This window comes from Herpailurus yagouaroundi, unplaced genomic scaffold (genome assembly GCF_014898765.1).
Source record: "Herpailurus yagouaroundi ecotype Mexico unplaced genomic scaffold, PumYag 163, whole genome shotgun sequence".
Classification (NCBI taxonomy): Eukaryota; Metazoa; Chordata; class Mammalia; order Carnivora; family Felidae; genus Herpailurus; species Herpailurus yagouaroundi.
The window spans coordinates 50,133,973-50,153,917 of NW_024412404.1; the positions used below are offsets into that span (position 1 = coordinate 50,133,973).

Sequence of the window (19,945 nt, forward strand, 5' to 3'; positions counted from 1 at the left end):
TGTCTAAAATTCAAGGCCCTTCTGCTTGGAGCTATTCAGGAATGAAACGGCTCTGTCTTTTTGTCTTCTTTATGATATAGTCTAAATTCTCCCCCTTAGATTATAGAGTCCTCTGTAGATTGCTCTGGATTACTTCTGTGTGTTTGTGTGTGTTCCAATTAAACTTTATTTACAAAAACAGGCCATGGGCTCGACTGGCTGAAGGACCCTTGCAGAGTTCTACTCTAGAATAGTTGCTCTCACAACATAGTCTCAGGGGACCGGCAGCATCAGCATCATCTGAGGATTTGTTGGAAAGGCAACTTGTTGGGCCCCACCTCAAACCTACTGAATCAGAAACTGTGGGTGCAGGACCCCGGAATTTGTTTTAACAACATGACTACTTTCGTTGATTGACCTATGCCCCATCTACGTTCACAAAAAGAAATGTCTTACAATAAAAGATCAGACAAGTATATCAAGAGCAGAAAAAATTAACTGAGGACAGAAGACAGAAGCCAAGAATTAAAGGGAAGATTTAGGTGGGGGCAGAGGGTGGAGGAGAGGTTTGCTCTATGAAGAAATTCTAGAGAAATGCCCTACAATTAAGGATTCAACTCACCCAGAGCTTCTTAGGATTCAGGCCAAAGAAGAAAATATGTTGGATTACATAGCTTATATTGTTCCATAGTACAAAATTAGTTATTTCCTGTACCGTCAAAAAAAAAAAAAATTGTTTTAATCAGAAAAGGAAGGAAGTGTGGGGGTGGTTTTTAAGACAAAGAAACGTGATGAATCCTATACTTGAAATCAGCTTGATTAAAACAGTATAGAAATATTCCTTTTTCATAATTTCTTCAATAAATCTTATGAGCACCAAAGACCCAGAGTTGAAATGGTAAAGATTTATATCGGAGCCAGATATGTAGTACTAGAGAATGTTGAGGAATAAAGGCTAGAAGTCCTTGACAAAGAGTTTCACACGACTCCCAGAAATTTTTAGGAATATGCATATCTGGACCCCATTTCCAGGGATTCTAATTTAATTCAGCCTAGAATGAGGCCTACACAATTCTGTTTATTAAAAGTTCCATAAAGGGGCGCCTGGGTGGCTCAGTCAGTTGAGCGTCCTACTTCAGCTCAGGTCACAATCTCGCGGTCCGTGAGTTCGAGCCCCGCGTCAGGCTCTGGGCTGATGGCTCGGAACCTGGAGCCTGCTTCCGATTCTGTGTCTCCCTCTCTCTCTGACCCTCCCCCGTTTATGCTCTGTCTCTCTCTGTCTCAAAAATAAACGTAAAAAAGTAAAAATAAAAAAATAAAAAATAAATAAAAGTTCCATAAATATGTCTAGTCCAGAAACAAAGAAGCACGCTACTGGATTGTCATTGACTATCCCCTCTGCATTTCAGTCATCACCCTCAGGCTTTAGAAAGAAAGAAATGGCAGAAAATTCAAGAAAGAGAGCACTAGCTGAAAGCTGAAAAGTGGGCATTCTCTGTTGTCAATTGAAGAAAGACCCCAATGCTATATAGATCCAGGATAGCAGATAGGTCTTATCCCCTGTGCCCACTCTAATCAATTGGAGCTGATTGCCTGGAGCGTTGCGAAGAGAGGGGTAGTTACAAGGCATATTCAGGGGCAATGTGATTGATTAATAGTATCTTCCAAGTGTTTGGTATCAGAGTGGCAGCCCGTATGGTGTATGTTTGTTGACTTGGCTCTCACACTAGACATGTGGGTAGCAGAAATGACATTTTGTTGAAAATTAAAGAAACTAATTTCACCCCTCTGAAATTTTATTTCCAAACTTGAATCGTTTCTTTAATTTCTCAGCCAACTTTTAATATCAGTCTTCTCACTTTCTCAGTCTTTCCCCGTAAACTTCCACCAGGATTTCCTGCCTGATATTTCTTGAAGGTTGATCGAGGATTTTAGGTCAATATTTTGTGTTTCTTAATACTAAAATTCAGCAGCATTCACATTCAAGGCCTAATCACTGCCTGTACCCACTGTCCTGTGCTACTTCAGGTTCAGTAACTTGCTTTTCCCATTTAGCCAATATATCCATGCTCCCTCCTCCTATTTTAACCTGTGTCTGCTTTCAGCATGCTCAGAAGGGTCAACACATGAAAAAGTATTGCATAAAATATAACATTGAGTTAGGGTATAAGTTCGATTTGATAAAAATATTTGAGATATATAAGAAGAAGGTAACTTTTTCCAGATGAATGCTGAATTTTAGTGTGAATCAAAAATAGTTCCGCAGCCTCCTCCCTCATACCAGGAACAAAAATTAAATCAAAATGGATCAAAGACCTAAGTGGGAGAACCAGAGCTATGAAACTCTTAGAAGAAAACATACGGATAAATCTTTGGGGCCTGGATTTGGCAATGGATTCTTAGATAGGACCAAAAGCACGAGCAATGACAACAACGACAAACAGATAAATTGCACTTCACTCAAGTTTAAAACTTTTGAACATCAAAAGACACTATCAAGAGAGTGAAACGACAACCTACACAATAAGAAAATATATTTACACATCACGTATCTGAGAAGGGTCTAGTATCCAGAATATACAAAACACTCTGACAGCTTCCACAACAAAAAGACAAGCCAAGTTAAAAATGGACAAAGGACCTGAGTAGACATTTATCAAAGAAAGATCCACAAATGGCCAATAGCCACACGAAAAGATGCTCAACATCATTAGTCATTAGGGAAGTACCTTCAAAACCACAATGAGATGCTACTTCACACCTACTAGGGAGGCTATAAGTTTTAAAAATGGAGAATAGTAAGTGTGGCCAAGGAGAAATTGAGGCCCTCATGCATTGCTGATGTGAATGTGAATTGGTGCAGGCACCATGGAAAACAGTTTTGGGGTTTCTCAAAAGGTCAAGCTCAGAATTACCATATAGTCCAACAATTCCTCTCCTAGGCATATACCCAGAACAGCTATGCATAGAAAATCTTGTACATGCGTGTTCATAGCAGCACTATTCACAATAGCTAAAAGGTAGAAACAACCAAAATATCCAGACTGATGAATGGATTAACAAAATGTGGTTTATCTGTACAATGGAATATTATTCAACCGTAAAAAGAAGTGATACCTGCTACAACATGAATGAACCTTGGAAACAGTAAGGGAAGTGAGAGAAGCCAGTTCTTATTTCAAATTGATGTGATTTAAATAATTTTTAGTATTTAATCTTGAGGATCACAAGCTATGTGTGTCTATTAATCATATGTTTCCATATTGACGTATCCAAATCAAAAGGAGGGAAGTGATTCCATCCTTTAGGCCATTTCCCCCTTCTAGCTTCAGTTCGTATTAAGAATGGAATTAAGTCCAGAAAAAAATATATCAAGAAAAGGAATGGCAAGGCCAAAAACTTTAGTATCATCTTTTATCCACATATGACTATCGAGCTTCAGTGATTTTATCTGCCGCTGATTCCGTTCTAGAACAGTGAGTGAAGTGTTCTCCTCTTTTGCTCTGAACATAGGCCTGAAACCAAGTAAATATGTTTTCTTCCATGAATGTATACTTGTGAGGGTGTAGGTGTGTGTGTGGGGGGGGGAGGTTGGAATGTCATCTCCCAATTTCCTGCTTTTCAGAGCAAGAATGAACAATCTAAATGTATTAAATTTTCCACCTCCCGGATTCATTTGTTAAGAATAACAAATTCACGGGGCGCCTGGGTGGCACAGTCGGTTAGGCGTCCGACTTCAGCCAGGTCACGATCTCTCGGTCCGGGAGTTCGAGCCCCGCGTCGGGCTCTGGGCTGATGGCTCAGAGCCTGGAGCCTGTTTCCAATTCTGTGTCTCCCTCTCTCTCTGCCCCTCCCCCGTTCATGCTCTGTCTCTCTCTGTCCCAAAAATAAATAAAACGTTGAAAAAAAACATTTTTAAAAAGAATAACAAATTCACTTGCCAATGTGAATAGGGAAGGGAGAAAGGGGTCAGTGGGATAGACAGTTTATGATTCTGTAGGAGAATTGGCCCCTTATGTTTTAAAAGAATAAAAATGTACTCAATATACAACAATCTACTAAAGCTAAAAGATTTGGGTAATTATAATACTTTTTTTGCTGTTTGTATAATTTGTAAAGAACAGAAAGTATTTCAACCGAGACCATGAAATCACAGCATATTTCTCTGTAGAGGGCTGTGGCTCTTTCAGGGGAATATTTGAGAAGTGTTCAGACTGTATTCTGTCCCACTCTTGCCCAAATTATTGGGAAGGCCTTTCTTGGGCACTGACATTTTATTTTATTTTTTGCTTGTTTTTTTTTTTTTAATTCCAGGATAGTTAACATAGAGTGTTGTATTAGTTTCAGGTGTACAATATAATTATTCAACAATTCTATAGATCACCCAGGGGCACTGACATTTTAAAAGTGTACTAAAGTATTAGAGTTCCTTATCACCCACATGGTAATGCATTTTGAACTGGACACTTTAAATTAAATAAACAAACAAACAAATTCATTGCCACAAAGATCAGCGACATAGGACTCAGGAGGCTTGGGTCACAGTTGTAGCTCTGTTGATAATTAGCAGCATGACGGCTGATCCCCACCCTGAATCCCTGCACCCTCCTTTTCTCATCTGTGCAATTACTTACAAGACTCACGTTTTTTCTAAAAATCTGTATTTCTGTTGCTGTAAATTTATAGAAGGTGACTGTATTTTCCAGCTCAGCAGCTCCCATGAACAAACATTTTCTGAGCACCTGCTTTAGACTAAGAGGAATAAGAAACAGCCTCATCCTTAAAGAAGTTTATAAGGTCATGGGGAAAGAAGAACATAGAAGCGAGGAGTCACAAACTCAGATTCTATAGCAGCAAAGGAGGCACATAACTGAGTGAAGTAGGTCAGATGGGGACGTAGCAAACTCCATAGTACCTGGCTCTTCTCCAGGAGATAGCCATATCTCAGTTCCAGCCTGTTTACCCTGTGGGAATGGGGACTCAGTGTTGCCACAGATTCCAAATTTCAGAAGAAATGAGGCCAGCTTTTTATATGAAATCTCCTGTTTAAAAAAAAAAAAAAAATGTTTTGTTGCTAACCAGTTCAGAAGTGCTTAGGCAGTGATTCCTAAAAGCAAAACATGTTTGTTTGCTGGCTGAACAACTTCTTTAGTGTACCCAATAGTGACTTCTGAATAAGCAGATAATTAGAATGTTATACATTCAACGACAGACGTGTATATAGTTCACAAAGGGTATAGATAGTGATTAACTCTGCCCGTAATGATTTCTAAAGAGGCTTTCTACTTACTTTCTAGTCACTTGTCATAGTTTTTAGTATTTTTTGGGTGTTGTTTTGTTTTTTGTTTTTTAGAGTGAGTAATTCATTCCACCTGGAGATCTGGATGATGTTGAACAGGTCTCTCTTGTCTGCTAAGTAAATACATGTTTGGCAAATTCCACAAGTGAGCCTTTGGAATGTGCTTTGACAATTTTGCCCATTCAGGTTTTCTGCTGCTTCATCTCCTGGCTTTTACATTCTTTATTGAATTGTGAAAAAGGGATGTCCTTCCTGCTGCTCTGGTCTTGTTTCATAGAACAGAACAGATTCATTCTCTTTTTTGAATGGAGTTGTAATTAACATGGCTCCTTTTGTTTAACAAGTTCAGTTTACATAGTACCTGCTCATTCCAGAGCATCATTATTGGTGGCACACCTTCATTGACTGATGTCTGAGGGCTCTGGGAATAGTGTTTGTTAATTATCTGCAGCAAACCAGGTAACTAAGGGGAGGTTCCGCTACTATGACTTCGATGAAAGTAGCACTGATGATTTTTTAATTGCTTAATGATAGATTTGATCACCTTTTTAAAATTTTTTTAATGTTTATTTTTGAGAGAGAGAGAGACGGCGAGCACGTGAGGGGGGAGGGGCAGACACACACACACACACACACCACACACACACACACACACACACACACACACACACACACACACGCACACACACACAGAATCCAAAGTAGGCTTCAGGCTCCACACTGTCAGCACAGGCCCCAAGACGGGGCTGGAACTCATGAACCGTGAGTTCATGACATGAGCCAAAGTCGGATACTTAACCAACTAAGCCACCCAGGCAACCCTAGATTTGGTCATCTTCAAGCAAAATAGAATCTATACTCCCCCACTAAGGAGGCAATATTAAATCGTAATTGCTGAAAAAGAAACCTGGGCCATGCACACTCCTTTGCTGTATTTCTACTAAGAGTGCCTAAGTTTATCTTTGGTTTATATGAATGTATAATTTTCTGTAATAATGTCATCATCCAAGTGCTTGTAAATATTTTATATTACATAGTAAATTCAAAAGTCCTCAGAGGCCCAGCAGGCTACTGTATGAAGCAGTCCAGTGTTACAGACTCGGTCAATCTGGAGAGTATATGACTTGCTTAAAAGCATTTAGGTTTGACTGTTTCTCGTTTTGTTTGTTTTTTTAACACTGCCAGAGCGAGGGTGTTCAGGGGATGGGAATTTATCTGTGGGCCTGATTTGGCCCTTGTGCTTCAGTTGGTTTACATGCTCTAGAGAGAAAAGGAGGCATTAAGGTTTTATAGAGTTACTGAGTTCTAATATTTTAGAGCCAGAAGGGGCATTGCAAATGAACTAGGTTAAGACTGTCATTTTACATTTAAGGAAACTGAGGCCCAGAGAAGGGAAGTGTTTTACCTAACTTAAAGTTCAAATGGATTCTTCTTTATTTTCTTTTAAGTGGGTCTTAAAGACAAGGGAAATTTGAACACCCTTCTAGGGATGGTATTTCCGATTCTACATATGTTGTTATTATTTTTACTTTATTTGGATCTGAATTCTGTAGATCCAAATTTCCATCCACTGTCATTTCCCTTCAGCCTGAAGAATTTCCCTTCACATTTCTTGTAGCTCAGTGCTTCTGGATGATTCTCTCAGTTGTAAATGATCTAAAATTAATTTTATTGAACCTTACTTTTAAGGGACGTTCTCACTAGTGCAGAAGAGTAGGATGGCTTTTTTCCCCCACGCACTTGGGATGCTGTTCCATTATCTTCTTGCATCGTTTTCTGATGAAAATCCAGCCCTCATTCTTCCCACTGCCCTCCCACGTGTCATCTCGTTCTTTCCTTTGGCTGCTTTTCAGATTTTTTTATTTATCTTGAGTTTTGAGAAATTTGACTATGATGTGACTAGGTATGGTTTTCTTTGTATTTATCTTGCTCAGAGCTTGTTGAACTACTTTGATCTGTGGATTGACTTTTTTTATAATAAAGTTTGAAAAGTTTTGACTGTTATTTCTTCAAATAATGCTTGCATCCTGTTGTTCCCCAGAGGGGAATCTCTTTTTCTGGGAGTCTGATTGTATGTATAGAAGACGACCTGTTATTAGCACACAAATCGTTGATGCTCTGGATAATTTCTATTAACCTGTCTTCAAGTTCAATGACTCTTTCTTGTATAGTGAATGATACTCTGGTCCATCCAGTGAATTGGCTTCAGATGCTATATCTTTTTATTCTCGAATTTCATTTTGTTCCTTTAAAAAAAATTTTTTTAACGTTTATTTATTTTTGAGAGAGAGAGGGAGGGAGCACAAGTGAGGGAGGGGCTGAGAATAGAGGGAGACACAGAATCTGAAGCAGGCTCCAGGCCCTGAGCTGTCAGCACAGAGCTGGACTTGGGGCTCGAACCCACAAACTGTGAGATCATGACCCGAGCCGAAGTCAGACGCTTAACCGACTGAGCCACCCAGGCGCCCCATTTTGTTCCTTTTTAGAGTTTCCACTTCTTTCCTGAAAAAAACCATCTGTTCACCTATTATGCTTATATTTTCCAATATAGTTTTTAACACTATTATGATACTTGTTTTAAAATCTTTATCTGCTAACTCTAATAACTAAGCCATCTACTTCCATAGGCTGTATTTTCACTTTATTATTCTCTTTTCCACCCTTTTTATTTATTTTTTTTTTGCATGCTTTGGAATGTGTATAGTATTCTAGACATAGTGTAAAAAAGTACAGTAGAGTCTGAAATACAAACATCATGAATTCATTTTTCTCTGAAAACATTTTATCTTATATTTGATCAGTGGATTGATCAGATTCTTTCTAAAATTGAGTTGATGCTGAGCTGAATCTCTAATTAGATTGTACTCATCTGAGGTTAGCACATCCCCAACCTGTGTCTAAGCTCTTTGTCATTGTTGTTGTTGTTGTTGAATATTATCGGTATTTGATCTGGGAGTAAGTTGGTCTGCAGTTTCCCATATTTTGGGTTCACATTTGGGCTTAACTCTGACGGTGTCTCAGAATACAAGCACCACAAGAATATGTGGGTATATGTGATGTTTCTTTTTACTAATCAGTCCCTCCTGTAATGCCCCTTCCTTGGCAAATTTGGAGATTGGAGAATTACCAGACCAAGAAATTTGGTTTTGTGTCTACAGCTCATCTAGGTTTCATGCTGTCTCACACACCGACATTTTCATATAATTTTGGAATGATTTCTCTTCATTCCTGAACAGTCTCTCCCTGGCAGTCCTGTACTTAAATCAGGCACTCACCATAGGTATGAACACTGCCATTGCTCTTTACTTACATATGAGATGCTTGTTTCTGTCTAGACTCTATCAAAGTTTCCTTGCATACATTGGACTTGCCCATTCAACAATGGTGATTATTTTGTCTGACTTTTCTTGTTTCTGTGAGAGTCATTTACATCTTTCTACATCCTAACTGGAGGCAGAAGTTCCTCACACGTCTTGAATTGTCAAATAATGAAAGATCATGTAAGGTAAGGTAAGATTCCTTACCTTTTCAGGTGTCAGGAATTTAAAAGACTATACCTATCTGAGTGACATCAATACCGAGGATAACCTACACACTCAGGGCATGATACCAGAGTCAGTAACCACCCCATGAGCTACTCCCTCCTGGGAAACTATGTGTGACTTCCTTTGCTCTCCCAAAGCAGTAAGTTTTTACTCTGATCAGACTCGGTGGCCAGAATTTCCAAAGTCAGTTCCAAATTTCAGTACTCCAAGTTATTGGGAAACATTACTTTGTGTTTTTCAGTTGTCTGGTTGGTGCTCTGCAGTGTGCATATGAAAACACGTGCTTCAGAAAATAGCTCTTTTACAGTATTTCTATGCAGTCCTGCATGTTAGTGAAGTCCCCATATGCTCACAATAGCTGGATAATTATGAATGCCTTCTACCTGTTACTGAAATTGCTAATGAAGTTTTGAGTACCAGAAAATAACCTTACCTTCTCTTAGTTCTTTAAAGTAAGCTCAACTGGATGTCTTCACTTCTTAAAATAATTTGCTGGAAACAACATCCTTAATAAAGTTTGCTACAAGAGAGTTAAATGTAAGTGTGATGAAAAATGATCATTTTTTTTTTCTGGCGAGTGTACTGCTTATAGCATAATGACTAAAATTTTTTGTAATATTTTGAATTTATCAGTGGAACATTTTCTGATGAATTACATCTGCAGCTCCTTCCCTTTCAGTCATGTTTATACCATACCATGATGTGAGTCAATTCTGCCTTCATATAAGAATATTTTAATCAGCCCATCTCCAGAATACGAGTCCAATAATTACTTTTTAAAGTTTGTCCATTGCCAGTCTTATGATAGTTCAGGTGGCATTATTATTTGGAATGAAGAGTAATGATGCTTTTCATGGTATGGGTTCCTCAAACGAAGTCTTATCTTTTGTGATGCCAGACCAGGCCGTCAGGAAGTATCTAGCTAGATTTGTTGTTTCCTGCCTGCCTCTTCCCTCATGAGGCAGGAAAGTGTAGAATGCCCGGTGTATATCTCCCAACCCCACCCCAGATATACTGAAAAACAGAGGAAGTGTTAGCCACAACACATTTTGCCGTTTGTAATCCAATAAAAGGGGCCATAGACCAAGGACATGATTCATTCTGGATAATTCTGAAAACAAAAACTCACTTTGTAAATTTGAATGCCACACTCCCAGGATAATTCCCAGGACCCCTGTGGACAGGATAGAAGAGGAGGAAGGCACTTTTCTTTCCAGGAATTCATTTGTCATGCTCCTTTGACATGTTAGAATTCCAGCATATGGCATCAGTTTTTATTTTCCTTTATGCTTCCCAGTTTCTCTTACTCTCAAGAACATCCTCACAGTCAACAGGTGCAGTATTTATAAAATTTATGATTTCTCAAGTTATCTCAGTAGAGGCAGCGTGGCTATTCCCATTCGAAAGGCACTATGAAAGTTTCAAGGACTGAAAACCATAGACTGGGAATATCAGATCTGCACTTGTTTAGGCCTATAAGCTTGTGTCCTTTCTTTATTAGAGTTTTGGTGAATGCTTATATTTTCAGTCAAATTTTTCAAGAAAAGTAAACCTAACAGTGTTACTGATTTTTTAAGAAAAGTATCCCTAAATGTCTAATACTATTCTGACCAAGATAGTTTAAAAAATTATTTTAAAAATAATCCTTTCCCAAGGTGCCTGGGTGGCTCAGTCAGTTTAGTGTCAGACTCTTGACTTCAGCTCAGGTCATGTTCATGAGGTCGAGCCCCATGTCGGGCTCTGCGCTGACAGCGTGGATCCTGCTTGGGATTGATTCTCTCTCTCTCTCTCTCTCTCTCTCTCTCTCTCTCTCTCTGCCCCTCCTTTGCTCATGCTCACTCTCCCTCTCTCTCTCTCAAAAATAAATAAACTTCAAAATTTTTAAATTTAAAAATTTTTAAAAATAAGAATAATCCTTTCCATCTTTGTCTTGCTTTGATTGGGGTAGGAGAACACATAATGAAGAAACCATACATCACTTTGCTTGAATTTTTCCTTTCATTCTATAAGTGTGGGCATTTCTAATGTGCCTGGCCTGGACTTTTCTTTATTGGGGCATTAAAATTGAAGGTAGTGGGGCGCCTGGGTGGTTTAGTTGGTTAAGCATCTGACTCTTGGTTTCAGCTCAGGTCATAATCTCATGGTTTCATGAGTTCGAGCCCTGAGTCAGGCTCCATGCTGACAGTGCAGAGCCTGCTTGAGATTCTCTGTCTCCCTTTCTGCCCCTCCCCCACTCACACTGTCACTGTTTCTCTCAAAATATGTAACTAAACATAAAATAAATAAAATTGAAGGTAGCAAGAAATGAAAAACAGAATTCTGTTTCCAACAAATGGACGGTACCTGTGTATTAAGACCAAGAAGTGTGCACTCTTGCCAATTCTCTTCTCTTGCCAGATGGGTTAAGACTTCGGATGCTGAGGGGCGCCTGGGTGGCGCAGTCGGTTAAGCGTCCGACTTCAGCCAGGTCACGATCTCACGGTCCGTGAGTTCGAGCCCCGCGTCGGGCTCTGGGCTGATGGCTCAGAGCCTGGAGCCTGTTTCTGATTCTGTGTCTCCCTCTCTCTCTGCCCCTCCCCCGTTCATGCTCTGTCTCTCTCTGTCCCAAAAATAAATAAACGTTGAAAAAAAAAAAATTAAAAAAAAAAAAAAAAAGACTTCGGATGCTGAGATATTTCCCAGGAGACAAGGAGAGTTGAGGGAGTGATTTAACAACTTGTGAATAAGGCCTGAGCTCTTTACCTTGTTTTGTTGATTCCTTCAGTAGTGGACTGTGGATCCGTTCAGAATAATTTTTCCCCTAGCAAACCTGATAGAATTGTGGATCTGTTACCTACATTCATTCCAATGTTGACTTCCCCGATGCCACACTTGAGAAGCTTTGAGAGCAAGAATATCGCAAACCTTTCATGCACTTTATATACTCCTTTCATGTACTTTTTTTCAATTGCTCATCGCTTCCTTCCACAGACACTTACTGGAAACATTATGCTGGTGACAGACACATGATAATAACCTATTTCCTATTTGTTTGAAATTATATATTATAATGCCATTAATCTTGATAGGAGAAAATATTACGTAAGTAGTATTTTGCTAAAATGATTAAGGTATTGATGGTGTCCATAGATATTTGAGATTTTTAGTTAAAGTGAGTTAAAATTGCTAAATTCTATTAAAGGATTTCAATGCAACACTTAATAGTATAACAGAATTGGATATTGTAGTTCATATGCAAAAAAAGGAAAAAGTTAGCTCCAATTGTTTTTCCCTTCTTTATTATTGGTATCATCTTCCACTTTTACTGTGCCTCTACTGGGAGCCACATATCTGATCCAATTTACTTTAAGTATCAATTGAATCAATGAAAAGCTAACATCTATCTGAGAAGAAATACTATACTAGGAAGACACTATACTGGAAAGAATTTTCAGAGTTTGTATAGGTATCGAAAATATATTTATGCTATTGAATTTAAGCATTTTTTATTACTTGGATTTTCTGTCATGAAAGGAATATACAGAGGTGCCTTGGTGGCCCAACTGGTTAAGTGTCGACTCTTGATTTTGGCTCAGGACGTGATCTCACAGTTTGTGAGATCCAGCCCCAAGTTGGATTTTTTGCTTACAGCGTGGAGCCTGCTTGTGATTCTCTCTCTCTCTCTCTCTCTCTCTCTCTCTCTCTCTCTCTCTGCACCTCCCCAACTTGTGCACATGCACATGCTCCCCTCTCTCTCAAAATAAATAAACATTAAAAAAAATGAATATACAGTCCTTTTTCTGGTGTGCCATGAAATACAAACTCTAGTGTAGTATTTGCCCTTTAGGTGCCAAATCTTCACTCGTAACACAAAAGTTCATGAGTGCAGAACTTGATCTCCTTTACTGCCCATGTCCCCAGCATCTACACCTGGCACAGAGTAGGAACTTTATGATTTTTCATTGAGTGCATTGATTCCCATATATTATACTATGATATGCATTTGTATGGTATCGTATGGCTTTCAAAACATTTTTACTTAGGTTAATTTCATTTGACTATTACAACAATTTTGTGAGAAAGGTAGGACAGATATTTTATCTTGTGATACCCAGTTCAAGTGGTTTGTGGTAGACCTAAGATTGGAGGGGGCCCAGCTCATAACAGTCCATTGGTTTTTTTAATATCAATCATCATCATTCAGTAAATGCTTATTATTATAGGCCAGTCACTGTATTAATTTAGCTGAATGATTTAACCTTTGCCATGACATAGCCCCATGACATAGAATGATCTTCCTTCCATTTTAGAGATGAAGAACTAAAGCACAACGAGGTTAGGTGATGCATGCAAGGTCAGCACTGGGGATTAGGCTCGAGCAGTGTGAGTTCCCAGCCCAAGCTCTCAATATGGTCTAACCTCTGCTCCACAGTTTTTTAGGATGTCCCTCTAAAAAGTTGGCTAGCGTACATATCTGAGCCAAATAACTACCATGGTGATTTCCTAATGATTTTATTAAATTATTTGCTATCACTGTAATAGATTCTTATTGAGTGTCTCAACAAATTTATAAGCCAGAGATAATTGTTGTTATAGGTTATGGGTAAAGAGAAAAGACAATACAAAAGAAAAAAAAAAAAAGGAAATGTGGGTATGTGATTATCAGAATGTAGGAGTCAGGTGGGTTGCCAACATTACAAGGGAGTCAGATTTGTCATTCTTCTGTTATAGACTAAGGTACCTCCCAGGTGATGGAGAATGAGTCTGGAAAAGAAATTATTCAAGGCAGCTGCATATTTGTCAGGTTAGGACATACCTACAGCCTTGTCAAAGGAGGAGAGCCAACCAGTGCCAACCAAATGGGATGATCATGGCAGAGGAAAACCTCGTTGGAGCTCAGCAGTGTGCTTCTTAATGAATGTTCTAACCTGCCTATTCCTGTATAAATGGGAGTTCTGTCTGCAGCTTGAGCTTCACACAGCTCCTCAACCATGTGTGAAGTGCACCGCATCGTGACTCAAGTATCCACAGCGGCTGAGAACATGCTAAAGGAGCTCTTGCTCCCAGAGAGTAAAAGCCTGGAGAGAGTTCCACTGACAATAAGCTGAAGTAGTTGAGAGAACAAAGACTGTGCACGTGGGGCAAATACATTAAAATCAGATTATTCTAAATGGAGTTTCACTTACCTATGCAAAGCAGTGCAATAATAAAACAGGGGAGGTAGAGTAGAATCCTCAACATTAGTTATAACCTGCAAAACCAAAGATTAGATTCCATGTTGATAAAATAATAGGAAGACCACTGAACCTGGGCTCTCCATCTCGGTGGATAACAAATATGCCGAGGTGGCCTTCTGCAAGACATATCACCTCAATCGTCACCACCTCTTTGGTTATGTTCTATAGGTTGAATTGTAAATCCTATCTAATCATATCTAAGATATACAGGTAAATTTATTAAGTACTTTCTAAATGTTTTTCAAGTACATGAATTGAACTATGCATCCAGTATGTAATGTACAGTTATTGAACATTAACTCTGGGCCTGCCGCCATTTTGGTACTTCTGGGGGTTGTTCCCACTTATACCCAAAGTTGCCTTCCGTCACCCAACTTTCCTTTTCCATAGAGCAAATTGGCCAGGAGATGTTGGAAAACCTCAGTCACGACAGAGAAAAGATACAGCGAGCACGTGAACGAGTAAGTAGAAGTGATACCGTTTTTTTCAGAAGTTCAGTAAATAATGAGGCATAGAAGGCACATGCATAGACAGTAACAGTGACATAGATGCAAGTGTGTATAAAAAAGGCAAGGGTGGATGAGGGATGTCGAGTAAGGGGAGAAGAGAAAAAAGAGTGTGCAATGGAGAAAGAATACGCTCTTTCTTTCCCCATCCCAGAATGCCCCCAGGTAGATATTTTATTTAGCTCTATAACTGAGAAGGTCATGAGGGAGATTTTGGAGTATGTCAAGTCTTTCAGGGTGAAAGCTGTAAAAATAATGATGCCTCATCTTCACTTAGTTCATTTCGTTACCGTTTATATTTCTAGGACTTTGCACATTTTAAATTGGATTTTAATTACCAGATGTATATTCAACTTTATCAGCCTGCAAGACATTTGCTTTTATAGCCAGTTCAAGTATCCAGCTTAAAGCTCCTGGGATCATCTATTACATATAATTTTCTAAATCAAAGAATTTTCAGAGACTGTGTAGGTAACAAGGTGTATTTTAGTGTATTTAAGTATTTTTTTATTAATTGGATTTTCATCCGTGAGAAAAACTCCTGCTTGCCAGTGCACTTTCGATACGATCCAACTGCATGAAGTCTCACTTTGTTTTGTTTTAATGCTGCTTTTCTCCTTCTAGCTTCGAGAAACAGATGCTAACTTGGGGAAAAGCTCCAGGGTCCTGACGGGGATGTTGCGAAGGTAAGAGCAAGGTAGGGACCCATCTTCCTCTCTCTCCCTTTTTTGAAACTGTGTTTTTCATCTAGTTGCAACTGGGCATTTTCCAGGCATGTGAGCCTCTGCTCTTAGTACCCTGTGTCAAGACCCTTTTGAAATGACAGAGCACTGATATTAACTCTTGTTTGGACAGGGACACATACTGAGTAACTTAGATTAGAGAGAAGGTTTGAGCTAGGGGGTTTACCTCAAGCTATGGAAAAAATTAGGGTTAGACATGAAGTACTTTTTCATAGCCTGAGGAAGTCCCCATGGCAGGAGCAGACTGATTTTATTTTCTATTTCAATAGCCTCCTTCTTCTAGAAGGAATGCGGGCCTGCCAGTATCATGAGCACACTTGGTATTAGCTTTGCTCTCTCCCTGTTGCCTTGTTTTCATTTCTTTTTTAAGAGACACTGTTTGGGGAAACATTTCAATCGTATATATACTTAAAGATGATGTTTACAATTTAAAGATTATCTGAGTAATATGAATTCACATGTGCGCGTGAACAGATGTTAATGTTTTATGTGTGCAACTAACCTTCGACTGATGGAAAACATTCATGAGAGTGTGCGGAAATAAGTGAATGAATATGGGTAATATTCTATATTCTATGTTTCTGGGGGAGGGGAGTGAGAAATGTGTTTTCACTGTTCTGAAAGTCAGAGACATTTTTTACGTAGGTGTATTTAGCGTGGCATTTTCTTACGTTCGGAATCTACCAAGGAAGGTTATCATCTAGCACAGCCTTCGGTTTAGAACTGTAGCTCGCAGTGTGAATGAGAAAGGTTGAGAATCGCTCCACAACAGCTTAATTGGAATTTTAAAGAAGAAATCCTTTAGCATGGACACTATAGAGACAACTAATTTAGAGAAAGGAAAGTCTTCTCTGATCACGTATCTATCTGTATGTAAGAATTCGCTAGAAGTGTGTTTGCTGTGTTCGTGATGGACAGCACAAGACCCAGTCGTAGGGTTGCTTGGTCTCCATCAGGCTGATAGGTCTTGAGCCTGAAGTTCCTGGGACACTCCAAACCAACACTGGCCTAACTCCACAGGCCCCTGATTTTCCTGCAGGCACAGTCCCAATTCAGCACCATAAGCCACTGAATCCTCTGCTTAAGAGTAATACACAAATGACCTAGAAAAACGCAAAATCCACAGAGAAGTGTCAATTGAGGGGAAGGGTTCAGTGCCTATAGACAATAAAAACGAAAAAAAGGAAAAAAAATCCTCTATTGCTTCCCTGGGAGGGCCCCTGCGATGTGAGCTGTAACGAGTGTTCTGCCTATGTCTCCATTTTGTCAAATCTCATTAAAGAGTTTGTCAATTGAGCTGTCCAGAAATCATTCATCATTTTTAGTGTAAAAAAAAAATCATGCAGTTATTTAAATAATATCATATTAATGTTAAAGTTCAGCTGTCATTTAATGGTATGGCTTAATCAGATGTAGCATTTAGGAAAAATAGTTTCTGCGGGCTCTACGTGGCTTTCAGGTTGGCAGATTCAAATAAGGATTTATGAGTTTCTGAACCAATGTATTTCTGTCCATGTTTCTGCTTGATGTACCTCACCCTTTTGTGCAGGACACTGCAGACAGTTATTTCGGCAAATAAAGCATCTCCTCATATTGTGTTTGAATAAATTTGCAAGTCATTTAGAGAGGGTGAAGCGCAGACGCCCTGCAACCTTTGACTGGGCTTTCTGTAGGGCAGTCATACTAACGCGCCTGTTTCATAAGCCTACAGAGGGAAATTACTCCACCGAAACCCACTTGGGGTCCTCTTTGTAGGCAAACTCAGTCCATCACTGACTCGTCTCCTTTTGGGATCTGTCTAGAGAGTGAATAGAAATAAAAATCTTCAGGTGGACATCACCTTGCTGTGATGAGCCAAGGAAACTCTGAGGCCCTCCTGTGCGTAGCAGCGATCATGTTTTTTACAAGACTCAGCTAGGATCTTGGTATCAGCCAAGGTATCCAGATACTCTTAATGCTGTACCTTCACTGAGTCTCTGGGGAACCAAAGGCAGATGGTGGTTTTGTTTGGTTCCTAATTACTTATCCCACCTGATATACGGTTTATTTTGGTCTTGGGAAAAGGCAGAAATGTTTGATCAACTTCTTCACTCCATTGTTTTTATTATTCCCTGGAAAAACAGTCTCTAGAGAAATGGGACCAGCTTTTATGTCCCCAAGTCTCTTATTGAATACTCTGATTTTGCTTCCTCTGTTACATCCCTCCCATTCGCAGGGACTTCCCTTCCAGCACTGGTGAGATTTTAATTCAGAGAGAGAAATCACATTCTGTTACCAAAACCACATCGCGACGTTGTGCGTCAGCAGTTGCGTCTAAGTTAAGGTGTAATACCAAACCACGCGCCCATCTGTCACCTTCGCAAGTGTGTAAAGGGAATGAATGTGCTCCTCGTGCAGTGTCGGCATCCACCTCGATAACACGAGCTTATTTATTTGCATGTGATGAATTGTGTATGACCGAGAATATTCTACTAACATACTAAACCAAGGAATTAATTTATTTAGAGGAAAGGTGGCGGATTATTTTTAATTTTTTTAAATTAGGTTGCTTTCAATTCTGTATATGGAACGGAAACGTTCCATATACAGAATGATGGCCTTTGCCCCTCATTTGGGTCATTTTGTTTTGATTAGCCTGTGGTGAAGACAGGTGAGACCGATGTTCCGTCAATGTCAAAGTCTGTATATAAACCCACCTGGTTATCTGCAAGACTGAAAGCAGAGAGGGAAATAAAAATGAGTAAGTGACAGCCACCACCATTCATGCTTTTTTAATGTTTTATTACCATCACATGAGGTAAAAAAAAAATCTATTTCCTTCTTTTCTCTCTCTCTTCCTGCTTTTCTTCCTTCCTTTCTTCTTTCTGCTTATTCACTTCCTCAGTAAATACTTAACGCCTGGAAACAAAGCCTTGGGGAATCCTCAGATGAAATCAATTCGATCCTTGCCCTCAGTCCTGCTGGAGAATCCGTACTGTGGGAATTCCTAGAACTACCTCCTTCTCAAGGAAACTTCTGAGGATTCCTTAACTCCAGCAAATGCTTACTGGTCGTTAAAAAGGGTGGCAGGGAAACAAATAACCAATAGAAAATATCATCTAAATAGCTATAAAACCAATACGTTTCAAAAGTTTAGAGAGGTAGGAGATTTATACAATCATAAACAAGCTTTGAAAGGAACTAACCAGGCAAAAACCACTGAGGCATACCTAGTTAAGTGACGCAGCAGCTGATTCAACTAAAATAAATAAATAAATTGTTCTTCCTGTAACGTTGCTATATTACCAAAAAGGAGAACGCAAAGGAGAAAATTGGTCCATTCAAAATTACGATAGTGAAACTTGACATCAGAACACAGATATAGCTGATTTCCTGGAAAGTAATTTTTCTTCTGTCTTGACAGAAGATAGAGAGCTGGCTAGGGACAAACGGCTCATTTCCTGACCCTATAGACAGAGTTTTAAATAAAGTGCTATCCAGATAATAACGAAAATGGTCATGAAACAAATGGCTATTCGTGTGGTGACTGGAGCCGAAGAAATGAATTTTTCACGGACTCTCACAAAATGTGATTATTGCAACTGGGGTTGTCTTGAGGTGTCACAAATAACACTGAGAGGCTTAGATGTTGCTCTTCATAAACTTGCATGTATTTGCACGTTTGTGTGTGTATTATTTCCTGTACATTTGACTGGGAAGTCAAAGAGCAAACAGTGGGCAATCAGTGAAAATAAAAATAGCAGTTTTTGACATTTTCAGTTACAGAGTGACATCATGATTCTGGTTTTTTGGGGGATTTGTTTTTGTTTTTGTTTTTTTTACCTCTGAAGAGTGAATAATTTATTGGTAACAGTATATTTGTTTCTAAAAGTATCTTGGGAATACAACAGTTATAATTTGAGATCTCCTTTGACATAAATTTGGAGGGCACGCTACAAGTTTATGTTGGCTGACAAAAGGCTTACAAAAAGAAATGGCGTATGTAATAGTTTTAAAACATCTTTTTCTATATGATTACCTTAAAATCAAATAATTTCCTCTCTCCCACCCGCTCCCTGTGTGTGCCTCTACTATTTTAATTTTTTTCAATTTTTTTGAATTTAAAAAATAAAAACAATGTTTCCTTCAAACAGTGAATTCTTGCTCATTCTTCCAGAATGCATGTAGTAACTTGTTAAAGCATGTAACTGGTGAGAGGCCTTTTGAAACTAATCTATAAGATACGCAAACCAGGTAGTATTAAATGCTGTTGGCCTAGCAAGCACTATTCATGTGTTATTATTTATTACATGTATTTTTTGTTAGAACTACTTTGGAGCCAGTCTGGGGAGTAATTGCCACCTACTATCTCTGTAACGTTTTCATTTTAAACATGGTTTTGTTGCTTTGGTAGAATGACAGGTAAAACATCTGGAAAATTTAAATGTACTATCAAAATGATCCGTAAGGGTAAGCATACCAGAAATACCAACACAAGATCTGTAAGCAATGGAAATACAAAAAAAAATTGTTTGTTTAGTAAACAAATTTTTTCTTAAAGAGGGGCGCCTGGGTGGCTCCCTCGGTTGGGCGTCCAACTTCGGCTCAGGTCATGATCTCATGGTTTGTGAGTTCAAGCCCCGCGTCGGGCTCTCTGCTGACAGCTCAGAGCCTGGAG

The 19,945-nt window shown here is 39.1% G+C and overlaps 1 protein-coding gene across 5 annotated transcripts in view; it reads left to right on the top strand.

Moving 5' to 3' along the window:
* VTI1A (vesicle transport through interaction with t-SNAREs 1A) overlaps positions 1–19,945 on the top strand; it is a 352,044-nt gene that overhangs the window by 194,778 nt on the left and 137,321 nt on the right. For 3 of the 5 annotated variants that reach the window (XM_040486442.1, XM_040486443.1, XM_040486444.1), the window contains 2 exons: positions 14,430–14,500; positions 15,170–15,231. In XM_040486442.1, the coding sequence (XP_040342376.1) occupies positions 14,430–14,500; positions 15,170–15,231 (133 nt within the window). Of the gene's footprint in view, positions 1–14,429; positions 14,501–15,169; positions 15,243–19,945 lie in introns of all 5 variants that reach the window. The other 2 variants (XM_040486445.1, XM_040486446.1) reach the window with 1 other exon arrangement.